The sequence below is a fragment of the Bufo gargarizans genome, chromosome 6 (assembly GCF_014858855.1).
Source record: "Bufo gargarizans isolate SCDJY-AF-19 chromosome 6, ASM1485885v1, whole genome shotgun sequence".
NCBI classification, from domain to species: domain Eukaryota; kingdom Metazoa; phylum Chordata; class Amphibia; order Anura; family Bufonidae; genus Bufo; species Bufo gargarizans.
Genome location: NC_058085.1, coordinates 69,150,093 through 69,171,191, shown reverse-complemented (window position 1 = coordinate 69,171,191; position 21,099 = coordinate 69,150,093). Strand labels below are relative to the sequence as shown.

General features: G+C 43.1%; 1 protein-coding gene across 6 annotated transcripts in view; it reads left to right on the top strand.

The window, feature by feature from the left end:
• TNRC6C (trinucleotide repeat containing adaptor 6C) overlaps positions 1 to 18,966 on the top strand; it is an 87,285-nt gene extending 68,319 nt beyond the window's left edge. For 3 of the 6 annotated variants that reach the window (XM_044298773.1, XM_044298770.1, XM_044298776.1), the window contains 10 exons: positions 55 to 174; positions 1,002 to 1,085; positions 2,301 to 2,532; positions 3,805 to 3,975; positions 6,034 to 6,225; positions 6,327 to 6,470; positions 6,545 to 6,757; positions 7,928 to 7,998; positions 9,141 to 9,280; positions 14,494 to 18,966. In XM_044298773.1, the coding sequence (XP_044154708.1) occupies positions 55 to 174; positions 1,002 to 1,085; positions 2,301 to 2,532; positions 3,805 to 3,975; positions 6,034 to 6,225; positions 6,327 to 6,470; positions 6,545 to 6,757; positions 7,928 to 7,998; positions 9,141 to 9,280; positions 14,494 to 14,854 (1,728 nt within the window). In that variant the 3' untranslated portion in view covers positions 14,855 to 18,966. The remainder of the gene's footprint in view (positions 1 to 54; positions 175 to 1,001; positions 1,086 to 2,300; positions 2,533 to 3,804; positions 3,976 to 6,033; positions 6,226 to 6,326; positions 6,471 to 6,544; positions 6,758 to 7,927; positions 7,999 to 9,140; positions 9,281 to 14,493) is intronic. The other 3 variants (XM_044298774.1, XM_044298771.1, XM_044298775.1) reach the window with 2 other exon arrangements.
• The last annotated feature ends 2,133 nt before the right edge of the window (positions 18,967 to 21,099 follow it).

The window sequence follows — 21,099 nt, the reverse complement described above, 5'->3', positions numbered from 1 at the left end:
TTACTAAAGTGCAAGTAAATAATGTTGGCTTTCCTGTGTCTTCTTATCCCGCAGGTTCAAGCACAGCTTTTGCAGTTTGCAGCAAAAAACATTGGTCTCAACCCTGCACTATTAACCTCGCCAATTAATCCTCAGCATATGACCATGTTGAACCAGCTCTACCAGCTGCAGCTGGTGAGTACTTATCATTAGAACCGTCGTATGTTGCCTACAAAATATCTCCTAGCACACTTCTCATGTCTGATATCCGTGTCCACATGTGCTGTGCCCTCGTGTGTGACCCTCCAGAATTTGCTCTGCCCAGGCCACATTGAAGCGTAGTCTGTTGCAGGCGCAAGGCTCCTTCCATATGGTTACGGGGTTACTTCTAAGGGTGGGTTCACATCACGTTTTTGCTATCCATTTAAAGCAGGGGTGCACAAACTTTGGCCCGGGGGACACATGTGGCCCTTGATACCATTCTGTGCTGCCCCCAACCATCTGGTAACAGACATGTATGTCTATGTTTTGTGGCTGCTCACATGTATTTTTCATGTATTTCTCCCATTAGATGGGAGAACTGGAACTAGACATTAATGGTATATACTGTGTGTTCAATATGCCATAAATACAGGATTTTAGTTGTTAATACCCCTTTAAATGTTATTTTCAGCCCTTGTCATTGGTTCAGTTTGGCAATGTGGCCCCCAACCAGAAAACATTATGCACCCCTAGTTTAAAGTATACATTGGGGGGAGTATACAAAAGCGTAGCACACCACGCTTTTCTATCCCGTAAAAGTCCAGCTCATTGGAACTCCATGGTGAACGTATACAGTTTTTGTACATTTTGCCCCCAAAAAAGTGACGTGACCCCTCCCTCACTGATAGAGGTTGTAGTCAAATAGGATGCAGTTTGTGCCACTTATTTTTGTTTTTATGAAGATTGATGACTGGCGCAGTTTACACGTCCAGTATTTTCAGTGTTTTCTTCACTCTGACCCATTTCCCGTGCACCTGCAGGCGTATCAGCGTTTACAACTCCAGCAGCAGATGTTACAGGCTCAGCGTAATGTTTCCGGACCCATGAGACAACAGGAGCAGCAAGTAGGTCAAACCTCCTTATCTGTGCCCAGCTCTGTCTGTAAACGTGAGCGTTAGTGGTGACTGCCTGTAGCTGCAGATGTCTGGCTTGGCTCCGTCATTGCCTCGGGTAGCAATTATTTCTTTCCAGTAAAATGTTCTTGCTACCTTGTTTTCATAAACTTGCCGAGTGGAAAACAGACTTGTTAGAAATAGGAGATAAATATATCTTCTTCACTGTGGAAATGCCTGCCTTTTTTGTCTGTTGGAAGTCAGCCGCTGGCAGAAGGAGGATTCTGCTGACACGTATCCTGACTCCCTCAGTATAAATGTACATCTGGATCGGCCTCAAGGTTGCATGCCTGTTGTAGGGGATAAGAGAGGAGGCTGCCAGACACCTCCTCCTCGCCCCTTCTATCTCCTGGGAACGCAGGATTGAGCATAACTTATCCCCCCCCCCCCCCCATATACATCAGATTGTGAGCAGATCCTACCATCAGTTATGATCTCTCTGGCCACTGACACACATTAACACAACCAGTCCTTACACTTTGTTAACACTCCTTTCCAACTTTGCCTAAAGGGATTTTCCAGTTTCAGAAAAAATATAGTTTTTCTCTCCTGTATGCAGCTTATTGACGCCAATTTTTTGTTGTGCCCCATCCATTTTGTTTACGTCCCAGAGCTTGACTTGATGGGATGTCAGTAGTGTCAGCTTCATGCTGATACAAAAATTCCCAGCACCCACTTCTCGGCTCTTTGCTGGGTTTCACTGCCCGCCCCCAATTACTTTGTTTTATTATCTTACTGTTTGCCCAGGACCTGTCCCAGTCATCGTACCCCATGCAGTGACCCAGTGCCCCTCCATCGTGGTAAAATAAAGGCAATTGCTTCCGGTGCGCATGCATTGATCCACCTATTGTCTGCTGGGTCCGCTCATGCGTGTTACACAGCACACAAAATAATCACATGATCACTGACATTCTGTTGACAGGGTGGTGTAAGGGAGACGTTCATGTAATACACAGATGCCTCAAATCCACCAGATCAACAGCCACTGCTTGTTAGGCGCACTCCAGAAAAATTGAAGATTTCTCAATAAAACCAACACATGTCTTAGCTTATGAACCCATCGCATTGCAGACTTTACTAATCTCCAGATATAGATTTGTATACGGATTACTTTCCTTGCTTGATTCGATATCTTGTCCATCTCATTCTCTTGCTCCTTTGTTGCAGGTTGCACGTACAATCAATAACATGCAGCAGCAGATACAGCAACATCAGCGCCAGCTAGCCCAGGCCCTGCTTATGAAGCAGCAGCCTCCCCATCCTCATCCGCCATTACATCCTCCTGCAGGCAAGTCAGCACTGGACGGCTTCTCCCCCCACCCTGCTGGGTCAAGCCTGACTGACCTGCACACCAAAGAACAGCAGCCTTCTTCTAATACCTACTCTCCATACCCAGTTGGTATGTATGAATACGCTGTTTTATATAGAGAGCTGGGTATGTGTAATTCCCCGCATGGTGTGTCCAGGATCGGTAAAGCAGATCTCTTGTTCTTGGTTCATCGGAAGCTACCGGTAGTTTTCAACCCTCCTTTGATAGTTAGTTATTAGGACAGTTTGGTGAGTTTACTTCTAATGCCGCCAAAAAAACTCAATCCGTTTTAAATGATAAAAAAATTCTGTGCGGTCAGTATACTGAACATTTCTGTTTTATTAAATACTTATATACCCTTAGAAATAACAATTCTGCAGCATCTTTTCTTATAACTTTGCATTGTGCTGTTCCTCTGTTCTCCTTCCTAGAAAATTATGAATGAATCGACAACTGGATGTTACCATTCTCCTTGTCTGTGTCATCACAGATTAAATGGTATTAAACTGCCACCTGGTAACACCCAGTTGTCTATTTATTCATATTTTCAGCAAGAATGACAGAGGAACAGTACAGTAATAAGAGGATGCCCTAGAATTGTTGTTTTATGGGAAATACAATTGTAGACAAAAACACATGTCAGTAGAGCCGACCAGTCTACTTTAATTTCTCACAAGATCTTAAAAGTTTGGTGGAGCTCCATTTTTTCTGATAGAAGGCTTAAAAGCCCACAAATAAACAGATATTTAAAGAGGCTGTCCACTGTCAATTCCAGATGGAGGTCCGTAAAAGGACTGCTGTCTGTCTGGGAATGCGAAGCTCTGCTACTTAGAAACCATGGGGCTTCAACCACCATAAGGCTGTATTAAGAAATTAATCAAAGCAAATGATTTGGCCATATGATAAAGTAGTCAATACATTTAAAGGGGCCGGCCACCTTTTTGGCAAAGCACCCTAACAGCTAGACCTGCAGAAGTGAAGCATACTTGCCTGCTCACCGCTGCTGGATCCTGGCCCTTTCACTCCCCGGCCTCAGCTGCCTCACTCAGGTCCCCCGCTGTAAACATCCGATTTGACACCACTGCAGCGGTGACCTGACCCCCTTGCGTCATGCCAATTGGCCATGTGATGGAAAGGAGTCAAATCACCATTGCTGCAGTATCAAAGCGGATGTCTATATTGGGAGACCCCAGCAAGGCAGCCGAAGACCAGCGGCGGGGAGCAGGTAAATATGCCTTCCTTTTGCAGGTCTGGCCAGGAGAGGGGTTTCCCAAAAGGTGGCCAACCCCTTTAAAGTGAATTTATGCCTTTTTTATAGTGAAAGTATACCCCTTAATATACAAACCTATTCCTTCTTTTCAGTTCCTGGATTAAATCCCACCATGAATGTAAGCACTATGGACATGACTGGCAGTCTGTCAGTGAAGGACACATCCCAGTCTCAGTCTCGTCTGCCTCAGTGGACTCACCCCAACTCAATAGACAGCCTGGCAAACTCTTCTTCACCTCTCGACCCTAGTCCTGGCAAACAGAGTAAGACTAAATCCATAAGATCCAGTCACAGTACAGATATACAGTGGTTCCTCAGACTACAATTGGTTCTGGGACGGTTATTGTATGTTGTAATCATTTTTAACTTGAGTCCATAACTCTATGGGAAATCAGTCATTGGTTCCAAAGCCACTAAATGCAACGCCAAGATAAGAGGAAAATATGTAGCTAACTAAGATAAAGGAAGTCCTTCTATATAACAGACAGGGATAGCTGCTGTGGTGAGGGCAGGAGCTTCTTCAGGGTCCCAGAAGAATAAATTGGAACTGGTGTCCTAAGGAGCTGTTCATCCTGGCACAGAGAGCAGTGCAGGTCATGTAGTACCGCACTGTACTGTAAGGAGGCGCTACTAGACTAATACAGATGTTTTAGCAGAGGAATGATCATATTAATTGGTTGGATCGGAGTCTGCGTCATTACATGTGGAGTCTAGTTTTAACTTACAGTTGCCCAGAAAAGACCATTGTAAGTTGAAAATAATGTATCCTGAGGATCTTGAAGGACCACAGTATATAATTAGGCTTGAGCGAATCGAGCTTCGAATCTTAGGTCCGAAGTCGATTCGTTCAAACACCAGTTTTAATGCTGTCTGGAGACCCTTCTCTGTATAGCATTAAAATATATGATGTCTGTGGAGGCAAAATTTGTTTCACGTGTCTTTGGTGAAGGAATTCGGTATTCATTTCTGCATCTTTAAAAACATTTAAAGTTATGATTCCGAAGTTGGGTTTGGTACCTCGGTACCAGCCAGTACCAAACCCGACTTTGGATTCATAAATTTAAAGATATTTTATTTTTTTAGATTATTTTTATTGTAGTTTTCTATTCTAATCAGAACAATAGATTTTCTTTCTTTTTACAAGCTTTTTTTAGAATTGTATAGTCCCTTGTTTTTTTTTTAAAATGTTTTTAAAGATGCAGAAATTAATACTGAATTCATTCACCAAACTCTTGTGCGACTTCGTGTGAAACGAAGTTTGACTCCATGTAGACAGTATTAAAATTGAAGTGTTTGACCTAATCAACTTCGGATCTATAGCTCAACACTATATATAATATCACATATAGATAGAGATGTGTATGTATGCCTCCACAGACACTAATGTCTAATTATATAACATTTATATATATATATATTTATATTTATATATATATTCTTGTGTTATATAATTAGACATTAGTCTTATCGATCTCCTTGCAAGAAAGTTTAATTCCTTGGAATAGCCAGACCTCATTTACAGTATGTGTATCTTGTCAGTGGTCATGGGGAGACTCTTAAAGGGGTTCTGCAGTTATTTTAAGTGGCCTGGGCGGGGCTAAGCTCCATTCAAGTGAACAGAGCTTAGCCACTCCCAGGCCAGTTGATACTAGTCGCGACGTCACTGGGCCTGCGGTAAACAGTGAGAAGGCTGCAGCGCTGCTGCCTTCTCAAACAACGGATCGACGGGGGTCCCAGGTGTCGGACCCCCGCCAATCAGATGCTGATGATCTATTCAGAGGATAGATCATCAGTTTAAAATAACTGTAGAACCCCTTTAAGCCAAGTAGTTAAAGGGGTTTTCTAGGACTTGGATATTGATGACCTGTCCACAGGATAGGTTATTAAAATCTGATTGTAGGGGCCGACAGGTGGCACCCCCACGGATCAGCTTTTTCAGACAGCCTCCATCATCAAAAACTATACAGTGGATGCATCTGGAAGCACAAGGCTTCACTGTTGTTTTGACAGTCACATATTGCATCTCAGCTCCCATTAATTTGAATTGAAGCTGAGCTGCAGTACCCCAGCACAGTGGGGTGGAGCCTTCTGCTTCCGGCCCTGTCTATTTTATATTGTCCAGCACTGGTAGCTGCCCGAAACATCTGATCAGTGGGGGTGCCTGGTGTCGGACCGCTACCGATCTAATAATGATTACCTATCCTGAGGATTGGCCAGTCCCGGAAAACCCATTTTAGGTGATTATCTTACCAAGACAACCCCTTTGCAGGTTAAGTATAATATATATGTATGTAAATCAGTTTTTTCTATGGTAATCTCAGGTAACCTGCCTGGGAACCTAACCATTGGCCCTCCTGTAAAGCCATCTATAGAGGACTCCTACAGCCGGTACGATCTTCTCCCAAGCAATGAATCCCCAACAAGTCCCCCTGTTGCTGTTCCTGATAGCTGGCCACGTGCCAAATCTGAAAATGAGAAAATCTCCAATGGATCCAGTATTAACTGGCCTCCTGGTAGGTGCCAGAATACCAGTATAGACCAATGTCTTACATTGAAATATTGTCAAAGAAACCTCGGTGTGTTGTGATGAACTGAAACGTGAATGTTTCTACAGAATTCCATCCAGGAGTGCCTTGGAAAGGATTGCAAAGTATCGACCCTGAGAATGATCCTGATGTGACCCCTGGAAGTGTCCCTACTGGACCCACCATTAACACCACCATCCAGGATGTAAACCGCTATCTGCTGAAGAGTGGAGGTATCACAGTCTTTATGTGATCAAGCCTTTACGTGTGTGTCACATAGCGCTGGGTTTAAGGTTTAAAGTGAAAGCCTTTTCTTCTTCCATAGCAAAACTGTCTGATATAAAGTCAACCTGGTCGTCGAGCCCCATCTCTCACACTCAAGCGTCCTTGTCTCATGAGCTGTGGAAAGTACCTAGAAACACTACAGCCCCAACTCGACCTCCACCTGGGCTGACCAACGCCAAGCCTTCCTCTGCCTGGGGTTCAAACCAACTGGGCTGGACCAGCTCGTACTCAACAGGTCTTATGCTTATGCTTATGTTATGTGTGAAAGAGAATGTGTAATCAGAAAATGGGGTATTGTTTAAATCGTGTTTTTTTTCTTTACATTTTTCTTTGTCCTAATCTAGATTTTAAAAATAATCTATATAATCCTGAAATTTTATACTGGTCACTAAGTTTAATAATTGGTCATGATTTCCTGTTCTGTATAAGTTAGGCTCACACTTCAGTTCTTTCCATCAGTTATTGTGATCCAAAAGTAGGTTCGAGTCAAACACAGAACAGGTGAATATCTTTCCATTATACCTGATCTCTGAGTAGGCTTAACTACTTGTTTTGGATCACAAAAACTGGAAATAACTGAAGTGTGAACTCAGCCTCACTTTTCAGTAGCTATTATCGCCACAGGCAGGATTACAATGACAAGTAATACCTCTATATAGATAAGACAAGTAAGATCCACCATTGACCATAAGTAATATCACAGCTTATCTATCTATATCTATATATATATAAAATAGGAAGAAACACCGCAGCACATCCGTAGGTGAAAAGTTGTGGATCTTTATTCACCCTTTATTCACCCTTTTTTTAAATCGCCCCAAAAAATTAGTTTTTGCCTTTTTAAGGAATAATATTATTATTATTTATTTTACACTATACTTTTTCACTGTAACTAGGGCTGCACTGCATACAGTTTTTACTGCCAGGGCTGTGCTGGGTCTTGTTGGACCCAGAAGCAGCCTCTAAGAACCAGAATCCCAGTGATCACATAACCAGTCAAATCACCTAGATAAATTGAGGCATCGGCAGCACTGCCTCCTCTGTTCCATGCACAGTGCTCAATGTGAGAACAGAGAAGGCAGAAGTGGTGAAAACCACTCTCTAGGGTACCCACGTGTCTCTCGCAGCAAGGTACCTGACATTCAGCCGCCCAATCACCCGGGCAGCAGCCTTAAACCCATTTAGTATGTAGGTCATGCGCAGGTTTTAAAGACTTGGTCCAGTAAAGTGGTCTATATCTGCTGTATCAGGTAGGCATTTGAAGCCATACAAATGTGCCCCTTCTACTGATTATAAAGATTTCTCAATAGCTTTAATATGTTGTAGTACTGCTGATCGTAGTTGGAAAATTAAGGAAATAAGATTGCTCAAACTATATCAAAGACTTGCATGTCCACTGTTTCAGGTTCTACTTGGAGCACAGACAGTTCAGGAAGATCTAGTAGCTGGCTGGTTCTACGCAATCTTACACCCCAGGTACTGAGATGCTACAGAATACAGTGTGTTATGCTGTACATACATGGTTTGCAGTAAGTATGTAGATATATAGCGGGTCTGCATGCATATGTGCATAAATGGGAAGAGACTTAAAAGGGGTATTCACATCACAGACAATTGGGGCATATTGCTAGGACAAGGCAGGGAAGGTGGCAGAGGGCGCACTGCGCATGCGCAGCCGCCCCGCTTTCATTTCTATGGGGCCACCGAAAATAGCTGAGCACTGGCTCAGCTGTTTCCGTCTGCCCCATAGAAATGAATAGGAGCGGTGGCGGCACAAGCGCGGTGCGCTCCCATTCACTTGTATGGAGAGAGAGCTTGGGGTCCTCCAGCCACCACTCTCCCCGCTCCGTTCTCTGCCGCCTCTGGGACCCGTACCGATTAGACAATGGGGGCATATCCTAGCGATATGCCCCCATTGTCAATGATGGGAATACCCCTTTAAATATCACACTAGCATTGGAGCTATTGTGCCAACATATGGTTTCCCTATGTACTCACTAGATGCAATGTGATACGTCTTGCCACAGTTTTTATTCTTCTCCTCATGGATATACCGTATACGTAATCAGTGAGGAAAAAACCCCTACAGAGTTTGGGCCCATACTAGGCTATAGTTGCTGTATTATGGATCTGTCCTACATAGATCAGTTTTGGACTAGAGTACCAGAGGATCCTCCAATGTGCCCAAGCTCTGACACAGTAATAGGTCCTTTTATAAAAGAAGACTCATTATAAATCAGAGCTGCTAAGGTCTAGCAGAATAATTTCCTCTGGTGGGGCCCAAGAGTATTTAGTCTGACGCTGACACGGATTCTTCATGGAGGCACTTGGACCATATCGTCATGGCTGTGTATGGATCATGTCAAAGAAACAAGAGTCCTGACGGAATAAAATCTGAGCTACGGCGTGCACACAGAGCAGTGATCTGGGTAAACCTGCAACCACATGGGTATTGGTTCTTAGGCTTTGGGTTTAGAATTCCTAAGGATTTAATTGTAGTTGTGGCGTGGAAAGTTGCAGTAGTTCTCTCTCTCTCTTTCTCTCTCTCTGTCGTAGTATGCGAGGGCTGTTAGGGTTAGTTATTAAAACCAAAAGCTGACATTACTCTTATTAAACAGATTGATGGTTCTACACTGAGGACCCTGTGTCTGCAGCATGGCCCTCTGATTACATTCCATCTGAACCTTACTCAAGGCAACGCCGTGGTCAGGTACAGCTCAAAGGAGGAAGCCGCAAAAGCCCAGAAGTCCCTACATATGTGAGTGTGCATTGGTATACTTCTGAGTTTATTCGCTTATTTCTTCTTTTTAGTTACCCTCTTTTTCTCAGGTTTTATATTAAAGCGGACCCATCCCCTCTCCTGACATGTCTGTTTTAGCAACTACATGCATTCCCCAAGTAATAAAAATGCTGGAGCATCTATACTTTTGACTGTGTTGTGCCATTTCTTTATTATTCCTGCTTGAAGTTATGAATGAATTGCTAGCAGTTTGCAATGGTCCAGATCAATGTTACCGGTTGAAGGGGTGTCCCTGCAAAGTCTGACACTATCCAATCAGTGCTGTTAGTTGCAGATTGTGCAGGAACACACCCTATCTGGCCACTCCCACCTGGACCTTCACTGCGTACAGCTTGCAGTTCATTTGTGACTTCTAGAAGGAGTCCTTCTCTCTCCTCCCATAAATTTTGCATATAAGCTTAAAGGGAACCTGTTACCTCCAACATCCGTCCCAAGCCGCCAGCAGTACCGGACAGTAGCTAGCATCGTGTTTCTGACGATGATAATTTTCTTCCTGAAGGCCGATGCGGCTAAAGGTCAGAAAACGTTCTTTTATCCCCTACCCGGCGCGCTTCTCTAATGCTTGAAGTCAAGGGGGCAGCAGCCTCCTTCAAGTCACGGTAACCACGCCCCCTTCCCTGCCCCTTCGCTGTGACTGACAGCCGGCAGTTCAGCTTGCTTTGCCGAACTCTCTTCATAAGCGCATGTCAGTCACAGCGAAGGGGCAGGGAAGGGGGTGTGGTTATTACCGTGACTTGAAGAAGGAGGCCACTGCCCCCTTGACTTCAAGCATGACTAGAGAAGCGCGCCGGCAGGGAATAAAACAAAGTTTTCTGAGCTTTAGCCGCATCGGCCTTCAGGAAGGAAATTATCGTCAGAAACATGCTGCTGACTACTGTCAGGTACTGCTGGCGGCTTGGGATGGTTTTTGGAGGTGACAGGTTCCCTTTAAAGCTTATCACCTGTCAGCACAAAATGCAGTGCAATCTGCAAAGCAGAACCACATTACAGAGCAGGAGAAGCTGAGCAGATTGGTATATATTTTTGTTGGAAAAAATTCTGAAAAGCTTGTAAATTATACATTTATATCTCTGAGATTACAATATTTATCCTGGCACTGTAGGGCATGTTTAAGAGATGTCATATCGCTATTTATTTCTTTTTTCAGATCTGCTGCTCCATTGCAGCCCTGTGCCCCCTGTCTCTTTTGGTGCACTGTATGCTAATCAATAGCATGGGTAAAGGGAGGATGAGACCGCTACGTTTCCTCCTCCCTGGCTGCGAGCCAGGGAAAAGGAGTATTTTTTTTTTTTTTCCCCTCAATGTGGTCCACTGTGATTGGACCGTTCACAGCCAGGGAGAAGGAGACGCCCACTTAGAAACACGCTAGTCTCCTCATCCCTGGACTGATGCTATTGATTAGCATACAGGGTGCCAAAACAGAACAGGGGGCGCAATGGAGCAGCGGATCTAAAAAAAAAAAAAAAGGATATAACATCTAGACATGCCCTACATTGGCAGGTATTAATATTGTAATCTCAGAACCGGTGAAAGGTTCTTTAAGACCACCCTCATGAAGAGCTCTCGGTGCACAGGGGAGGTGTTATCATTGACTGACAACTATGTATACACACTTATTCAGAGAATGCTATCAAATTGAATCCCTTATAACACCTTCCCGTGTATTGAGGGCTGATAAGGGGGGTGGTCTTAAAGGGTTTGTGCCCTAAACTACTTTTTGCTTTGAAGTGTATTCTCATCAGTAATTACTTTAGCTCTCTATCCTCCTTGGATTTTTATTTCTATTTTATTTTTTTATTTACCTCATTTTCAGTTTTCTCTTAGCCCCCATGCTTCAGTCCTACTTCCTGGTTTGTCAGGTGTCTGCTGTCCCATCATGCTTTAGAGCAGTGAGATGTGTTCTGACATCAGGAGATCATGTGACTAACCACACCCCTTGTTCTTACCACTGCGACTACTTACGTCCTACATTGTGAGGCTCCAATGCAGGACGTAACCAACAGCAATGAAAATCAAAACTGATCTGCCACAGGGAGCAATGGTAAGCTAATAACCGGAATAAGGCATTTGGGGAAAGTGATATAGCAGCGATTATCTGTTGGATGGGATACATTTATATTAGTAGTACAACCCCTTTAAGTTGAAAATAGCCTACATTACATACAGTAGTATTAATCAGGGCTGTGGAGTCTGAGTCGGAGTCGAGGAGTCGGAGTCGGAGTCAATTTTGGGTACCTGGAGTCGGAGTCGGAGTCGGCAAAAAATGAACCGACTCCGACTCCGACTCCTACAAAATTTAAATTGGAATAAAAAAAAAAAAAAAAGCAAGTTTAAATGTCCGAATTCATAAACAGTTATAATTAATGACTTCTCTACTGTAAGAATAAAGGCCAATGCATGCAGTGCCTCACGTAACCGCAAAACAAACGCGTTCAGTGATGTGAAGAAGCATGCTTTTCATATGCTTCACTATATGGCACGCAATGCACAATTTGGAGTGGCAATACATATACTTTCCATTGTGTTGTGTTCTGATGTTACAGGGAACACAATGCCCATGGTTTACCTAGCCTCTCACTGATAAGGGATTAAGTAAATATGTGTTTTGCAGGACTAGAGACACTTGTATAAGTGAAGGGAATGGAGGGTCAATAGTTCAAGACTGAAGCTGTAAACCATTGGAAAAACTGCTGTCATTCAGCTAAGGCCCCATGCACACGGCCGTGTTTCACGGCCGTGTGCGGCCGTGGAACCGCGGCCTGGATCCCTCCTGAGAGCAGGAGCGCACGGCGTCACTGGTTGCTATGACGCCGTGCGCTCCCTGCTGCCGGCACAGTACAGTAATACACTGGTATGATCTATACCAGTGTATTACTGTACTGTGCCGGCAGCAGGGAGCGCACGGCGTCATAGCAACCAGTGACGCCGTGCGCTCCTGCTCTCAGGAGGGATCCAGGCCGCGGTTCCACGGCCCGCACACGGCCGTGAAACACGGCCGTGTGCATGGGGCCTAAGGCTATAAAACGTGTAAACTCAGAATGTTATCTTAAACTTTAAACATGACTATGGGATTCTTCTAGGGAAATCATGTTTTAAAATAAATGTCCCTTCCTGGATCCTCCCACTGCCCTATCTTCAGCAGAAGATCAGCCCACAAAGGAGAAGGTAGCAGCTTCTGCCCAACTACCTCTCTGTGCTAGAAGAGCTTAGAAGAACTTCTTTCTTTCCTTCAAGGAATGTATAAAATACATTTGCATATTAAATACAGAGGAGTCGGAGTCGGGGAGTCGGAGTCGGAAGTACAAAAAACTGAGGAGTCGGAGTCGGAGCATTTATCTACCGACTCCACAGCCCTGGTATTAATAGTAGTATAAAGTTTAACAGAATCTTTTCCTACAAAAATACAGTGTGTGTGTGTGTGTATATGTATATATTTATGTATGTGTGTGTGTATATGTATGTATGTATGTGTGTATATATATATAATTATAAATCTGCTCAGCTCCTCCTGCTTTACAACATGGTGCCTGCAGATTGCACTGCATTTTGTGGTGACAGGTCCTCTTTAAATCTGTGATTTGAGACGGGTCCAACCCCTCCTCTCTTCTAATAAATGTCGGGGTTTAGACTGAATAGAGTATTGCAGCTTGCAATACATCATCATACATGCAAGTTGCAGAATAAAAATGCCAAATAATTCAATTCTTAATTATTTCATACAGTACATACAGACAGTAAAAAAACATCCCAGTGCTGGCGATCTGTGTTGTACTACATGTATCCTGGCTGCCTCGAGCTGCTAAGCACCGATAATAAAATCTGCACGCTTGGTGGGCTGACTATGCTTAGCATGCATAATACATCTCATCCACACAAAAAATGCAAAAAAGGGGTTGGCAACTTTTATATAATTTTATGTTTCCTTCCTTTGTTATTTAATGTTTTCATTGCAGAAATTACCTTTCTTCCCAATTCCTATTTTGCTGCTGCTTTTTCTTTTTTTTCTTGTTTTGTCACTTAAACAGTGAAGGCGCTGTTCGCTGTGGATGGCTACCTTTAAAGAGGTATTCCCGTCATAATGATCACTGTTAAATCTGTTAATCATTTGACAGTGATCATTTTTGTAAATATATTTGATTAAAAAATCCATCCCCACTTCCTCTTTGTTGTCATTCGGTCTCCCCTGGTTACGGCCACCGCTCTTCTCCAGAATCCCTGTGGCCGCACTTGCGCAGAAGACTCCTTTTCTCCCGGCCGAGCCGCTCGATGTCCTGAACGCGCACGTGACTTCTTCCTGGCCAGAATAGTACAGAGCCGCGAACGTGCACGCCAGCTCTGTACTATACTGGCCAGGGGTAAGTCACCATGGCGCATGCGCAGCAGCTTGCGCATTCAGTCCAGGGCGCGGCCCGGCCGGGAGAAGACGTCAATCAAGATGAAGCCCACTCCCAGCCAGAATCCAGGAAGTGAACGGCGCGCTGGCAGCAGGTAAGTATGAAAAGGCGCCATGGGAATACCCCTTTAACCCCCCCCCCCCTTCCATTCAGCATTGCACGCTCCGGCCCTTCATTTTACTGCGCAGACTCTCTGGAAGAGTCAAGGTCCGCTGTCTACTGTCCCATCTTGCATCCTCACTTGGACTGTGCAGGTGCCGAATGCTTCATAGGAAGTCTGCGCAGTCAAATATATGACTGAAGACTGCAAATAAACAAACGGAGCAGTAGTAGATTGGGCATGTGCAGGACACTTCCTGCAGCGCCTGCGCAGTACGAGTGATGATGCAATATGGGGTAGGAGAAAAAAGAGCTGGATTACACCTAGTCTGCGCAGGACTATTCCAGAGAACCTGGAAGGACTGGAGTGTGCAATACTGAATGGACGGGTGGGTGAAGATAGCCATTGTATGACATCATGAACGCGCTGCGAACAACACAGCCACTGGTTACGACTGGGGATGCGGTAATAAAACAAACAGGAATTGGGAAGAAAGGTAATTTATGCTCGTTTTTAATGCCAGACAACTCCTATAAAGATGACTATGTGAACATGTGTATCATTGAACTTCAGGGTTAATGAATATTTTGATCTAGTGAGAATTTACCATTGTTGATCAGTAGAGAAAACCTTGTGCAATCAACCGACATGACTGAACCTGATTTTCTTCTGTGCAGGTGCGTCTTGAGTAACACTACTATTCTGGCAGAGTTTGCTGGTGAAGAAGAGGTGAATCGTTTCTTGGCACAAGGGCAATGTTTGCCCCCCACTTCCAGCTGGCAATCTAACACTGGGAATAGTCAGGCTCGACTGGGCGGAGGCGGGGGCTCTCACAACATGGTGCGCAATGACACCCCCCACTGGAACCCTCCTTGTTTAAGCAGCAAGGGAAACAATGATCTTCTTTGGGGCAGTGTCCCCCAGTACTCCAGCAGTTTGTGGGGCCCTCCAGGGTCAGACGACGCGAGGATCATTCGCAGCCCGACACCTCTCAACACTCTGCTCCCAGGAGACTTGCTGAGCGGGGAATCCATCTGAAGAAACGTTGCACTTAGATGCTATGAATTTCTAAATCATCAGCACGAACTGAAAACTTCAAAACCAATAATATCCAGTCCTTTCCAGTCCAGGCTTTGTGAAGACTTCTTCTTCAGACCCACGTCTTCTCTCCATGCAGTATCTTCTCATCCTCCCCACCGCACCCTTGTGAACTGTTCAGAGAAACAGTATGGGGGCATAGGAGGGGAAGGGGAGGGTTCAGGAGGAAGGGGAAGGGTCTGTCTCTTAGTACAAGTGGTCAAGCAATTTTCTTAAGTTTTTAAAGTGTTCAAAGAAGATTAAAAAAAAAAAAAGAAAATGATCAACGCTGCTTTTGCTGGGACTCAAAAGTAAGGGCACTTTTCATATGACAGGGCTGGAGAGGGTTGTTTTTAGGGCAGGGGCTGAGTAGTAGGGTGGGATCATAAAAGCCTATTTTGAAACAAGCCTTGGTCCTTTTTATGCACATCAGATGGGGCCCTTCAGTCAAAGGGGCAGAAGCAAGATCTGCATATTCTTGTCATTCTGTATGAAGTCAATATTGGTACGGAAACCAAGGAATGAAGGCTCTAGTTTGACATCCCCCCCCCCTTTTGGATCTGCCTATGCACATACCCCTTGTCCAGAGCCTTTGCTCCTGTTTTATTTTTCGTTCAGCCCCCTCGAAAACTTCAAAACTAAAGCTTCATATCAGTCATTAGATATACTTGAATTTAGCAGATCTCCATGTTGGCTTCTGTCAGGGTTTTGGGCCTCAGCGATACAGTTTGTGTAAGTGTCTATGCACTTTCAAAGGGACACGTCGCATGATTTCCAAAAAGTGACATACAGTATAAATGTGTGGACAGGTTCCTTTCGGAAATCCATCCCTTTTATTTTATTTTCTCCCCCTATATAACTGTTTGCTATTACCACCCACAGTTCTGTGCACAACAAATCTAGGAGCAGTTCAGGGGGGAAATTTTATTTTTATTTTTTTATTTGTGTGTTATATTGAGTTTATTATTGCTTTATGCTTTAGGTCAGTTTTGAAATAGATTTATCTTGTACTTATATACTTTTATCTTCACCTTTGCACTGAAATTTTCAAGGCCGCATCCAGACCTTTGCGGAAAACATATATGTATAATGATATATCTGTTTGTGAATACATATACACATATAGATATATTCGAAGAGCGTGGAAAGAGGGACAGAGTTAACACGTATCTATGTTTACTCAAGGACTTATTTTTCGAAGAAGAAAAAAAAAATTGCAGCGTGCTTATCTCTGAAGAAAAACTCACAAACAGTTGTCTACCTTTCCAATGATTCTTCTTTGAGGGGGGTAATGCATATTTATGGACACTTGTATCTACTTGGGGGAGGGGGACATTTGCTTTGGCTCTTGGACTTGTAAACTGGAGCAGCCGCCACGAGCAGATCCCCAAAAGGAACACTGCAGAATGCAGGTTTTGAACTGCGTCTAAATGCAGAAGCCTCTCCTGGCTCTAACCTGTTTACAAAACTCTTTTTGTTTTATGTTACTGTGTTTCCTGCTTTTTCATTTTTTTTTTTTTTTTCTCTCCAAAAAAAAAAAATAGTAAGACTTTAAAAAAAAAAAAGCAAAAAAAAAGTAAAATAAAAAAACAGGAAAAAAAATTACTTCCATTGAATTTAAAATCTCTATTTTCAAATAGCTATTCCTTTACATCTCGGGGAAAGTACCAGTGTTTTATTAAAGAAAAACAAAATAACTTTAGCCATCGCTGTGCAGCATTTTATTTTTTCCCCCCTTTTTTATATTTTACATTTTTTGTCCGTTTTTTTGTTTTCCTGACGTGAACGAAAGTCAAAAAACAAAACAAAACCTTTTTTTTTTTTTAAATCACTATCTTGCACATCGTGGATATCTTTCTCAGGAAAATGTGACATTTCCAGAGGAGTAGAACACCACAAAAAAAAGACAAAAAAAACAAAAACATTTCATTGTATTTTTAAGAAAAAGGAGGAAAAAAAGGTATTTAAAAAAAAAAATGAAAAGAAAATGAAAAAAAAAATGAAATGAAAACTAGATTACCCGGCTTCAAGCACTGAAAATGGAAGGGGGAAAGAACGGAACACGTACAAGAGGAAGGCAAACAATCCCTGTTTGTAGCAGTTACCTAATTACCAAATAATGGACTCGAAATGTTTCAAGAGTGCTTTATATGTTTGAAAAAAAAATATTGCTTTATGTTGAATCAAAAACTGATTTTCTTGTCTCTAAGTTAGAAGAAAGACAAAAAAAATAAGAATAAGATACTTTTCCGAGGAGCTGATGGAAATACCTTTTATTGCAAACACAGCCTGTAACGCAAAGGAGGCCGAACCTTTCCCGTTTCAATTTCTCTCGGGGATGGTCCATTTTGGTGTCACTAAATGGGCAAGATGGACTTTGAGCGATTTGGCTTTAAGTGGAAATGTATGGTTTGGATCTCTGCTATGGCTGGTGCCATCTCTAACGGCCCATGAATTGTTCTGCCTTGTGGGCCGTTTCAACAGGGCCGCCATCCCTTGCGGTACTGGAGCAGTTTATAGGATCCTGATCTATGCACAAGCCAAGTTTGAGACAGAGCTACCATTTTGTTTTGTTTCTTTGTTTTCTTTAGTTTACTAGATTTTTAATCTAAAACTAATTTGTCCTGTGCAAATATTGAACGTCCCTTTCTCCCCCTTCTGGCAAAGCAGATGGGGACAATGACTTCAGACAGTACAACCTGTGTATTGTAGCCCCGTTTTATGTGTGAGGGGGTGGGGGTTTCTTCATCAGTTAATATTGTATGTGTTACTTCATAATGCTACCTCTGTCTGCCATACACTGCCCCTAGACGGGCGGAGGGACAGACTGTGACACGGGAGGGGGAGTTCTTCTCCTCTCTCATCTTCTTACACAATTAGAATTTGTCTGTTACAGGCACTGGGACAATCCTTAAAATTGTGGCACTCCATTGGTTTTTCGAGGTTATTTTTTATTTTTTTTATACTCTATGTGCATTACGTTGCTGATCTCTCCAGCGCTTACTTGTGCTTGTTATGATATATTGTTTTAACGTATAAGGCGAGAAGGTTAAAGGTTTACAAAGTGAGCGGAGTGTCTGACACGACTTCTTTCCGTAAAGAAGGTTTGTTTCACTAATTTCTGTTGGATGCAATATTGTCCCAAAGATTTTAAGTAAAAAAAAAAAAACTAAAAAAAAAATAAGTTTTACTGCCCTTTATCTCTCTAGCTGCAAAAGGGTTATTTGGTAATACACAAGTTCTACTGTACTAGCAAGGCAGGTTGTCCGATGCGGGCACACAGCGGGAAAGTGCATGACGCTATTGATTGTGTACAAGAAAATGTTAACTGTTCCTACGTGTGACGCATCCATCTGCCGTTCCTCTTTCCTCTGTATTTGTCTGCAGGAATTCTGGACAAAAAGTAATATTTTTTTTATTTTTTTTATTTTTTTGGGGGGGGGGGGGGGGTGTAAACTGCTAACCACTTTTCTGCCAGTGCAACCAACAATGCAGTGCACTAGTAATGTATTGTAATGTGCCCCTTCCTGACAGAAAAGAGGTTCAAGAGCACTTTTTGTCATCTGTTGTGAGGAGCGATTAAAAAAAATAAAAATTGAATGCGAAAATGCCACTACACAGCGGTTCTCTCGCCAGAAGAGCACCACCGACACGCTCCACATCAGACGCCCCCTGCGTGTCCGTTAAAACCCAGCTTACTGACCAGGGGACAGTTCTGTGTACCAGAAACACAAGGCATTTGAACATTTCTTCCATGTGAAAAAAAATAAAAATCTATAAATATATATAAAGGAATATATAGTATTGAAGGACACACAAGTCTCATGTTACTGAATTTAAGATGAAAAAAAAGAAGAAAGCGTTTTGTGTATTTTTTTTTTTTTTTATGTTGGTGTCTGTAACTGAAATTTAAGGACAAGAGGATGTTTGTGGCTTATTAATGTTTTATTTTATTTTTTATTTTTATTTTTTCCTCTCTCCTAGAATGTGTTTGTTAATGAATTGCACCAAAAGATGCTATCAAAAAAAATGTTGAAGCTTCTTAAAAATTTAATAAACTGCAGTTTTGTTTGTTTTGGGGTTTTTTGTTCGGTTGTAGTTGTTTGTTATAGTTGAATGAGTATTCTAGTAGGTACAATTTGTGTGGATAGGGGATAACTATCAAATCACTGGTGCTCCTACCACTGGGACAGCCACTGACCATGAGAACAGGGGCCCCTTACCCTCTGAAGGCCCCTTGCTGCTCCCCTAAAATGACCAGAGCGGCCGCTCCATAAATTTCTATGGGAGTTCCAGAGATAGGTGAGCTCTGTACTCCCATCTCCAGAACTCCCATAGGAATGAATAGAGTGGCCGCACGCATGTGTGACTGGCCACTCCGGTCATTTTAGGGGAGCAGCAAGGGGCCTGCAGGAGATATGGGGCCTCGTTCTCGTGATCAGTGGGGGTCCCAGCGGTAGGACCCCCACTGATCTGTTATCCCCTGTGGATAGGGGATAACTTGTGCCTACCGGAATACCCCTTTAAGTTGACAACCTGCAGCTTAAAGCTGCAACCACACCAAGAAGGGGCGTCCCTTTTTGGCGTGTTGTCCGGACAGACCCTGCAGGAAGAGGTGGCTGTAGTCCGCTCACGATTTAACTCCATTCAGTGGAGCTAAACCACTACATTCTTATTTTCATTCTTTATTATTTCACCAACATATTCCACAGCAGTTGTCACCATATCTATCAGTCAGTATGTTCTTGCAGTTTGGGAAAAAACCCACACAAACATGGGGAGAGTATACAGACTCCATGCAGATGTTGTCCTTGGTCGCATTAGAAATTGGAAACCCAGCACTGCGAGGTGACATTACTAGAGGTCGTGCCACCCAATGCACTGGATCATCTCTGAAGATACTGCAGACCACACACACTGCTAAAGGCCTCCTGCACACAACAGTTCCCCCCCCCCGAACATACAGATGTGGACCGCACACTGTGTGCTGTCAGCATTTTATGTGGTGCCATTGTAATGAATGGGTCTGCATCCAATCTGCAGAGAAAATATATATACGGTCGTGTGCCTAAAGGGTTCCCCAGATATCTCTTTTCCAGGATGTAGGATATAACACAAGACATTTACGTTTTAATGTAAGGCGTTTTTACATAAGTATAGCTAAATGTATTTAAATTAGGGAAAGATTACTTTTACTAATTGTATATTATGTTACCTTTTAGAACTACCAGGCACCAGTGGAGCAGGTATGTCCAGCAAACACCTTAAATGGCGTCAGAAGGAGCATCATCTATAGAGATGTGCATTTTTTATAAATGAGTCGAAGCACCAATCGGACAGCACACGATCCTCCAAAAACGTTGCGCAGGAAGGGGCAATCCCCATCAAACAATTCAAGAAATAATCCCAGCAAACGTGTTTATTTTTCAATCCATGATATTCTTTTATTCCATGTATAAGCTATATATACAGTATACTCTGGGTGTGTGTGTGTATGTATGTATGTGTATATATATATATATATATATATATATATATTCTCTTAAACATGGAATAAAAGAATATCGCAGATTGAAAAAGCAACACGTTTGCTGGGATTATTTCTTGCATTTTTTGTAAATGAGGTCATGCGATGCTCTCTAGCGGTACCAGTAGTTACCGACGTCAGCACTGTGAATCGGAGCCCTCCCCACATACAGGTGAAACTTTGAAAATTAGAATATCGTGCAAAAGTTTATTTGTTTCAGTAATGCAACTTAAAGGGAATCTGTCACCTGCTTTTGCCATTTTAAGCTGTCACCATCGCTATGTTCACTAAAGTACCTTATTTCCTGCAGTCGTCTTCTTACTTTATTTCATTTTGTCATTTTGATTTTTTTTTTTAAAAAAGCCCTTTTTCTGATATGCTAATGAAGCTCTAAGGTGCCCAGAGGGGGCGTTTTTCCCTCTCCGGTGCCCAGTGACGCCCCCCTGCAGTGCCCAGCCCGCCTTAATTTGAATCCCAAGAACGCCTCCTGATCCTGAAATAACCTCCCACAGCCCCGGCAAACTGTTCCGCCCCCTCCCCACGTCATAGTCTACCTTCTAGAAATGCCCCGTCCTCCTTCCTGTCGGCGGCCAGAAATCTCGCGCAGGCGCAGTACTGCCTGTGCGATCATCAACCTTCTCAGGGCAACAGCCTCAAAAGTCTCACTGGGCATGCGCTG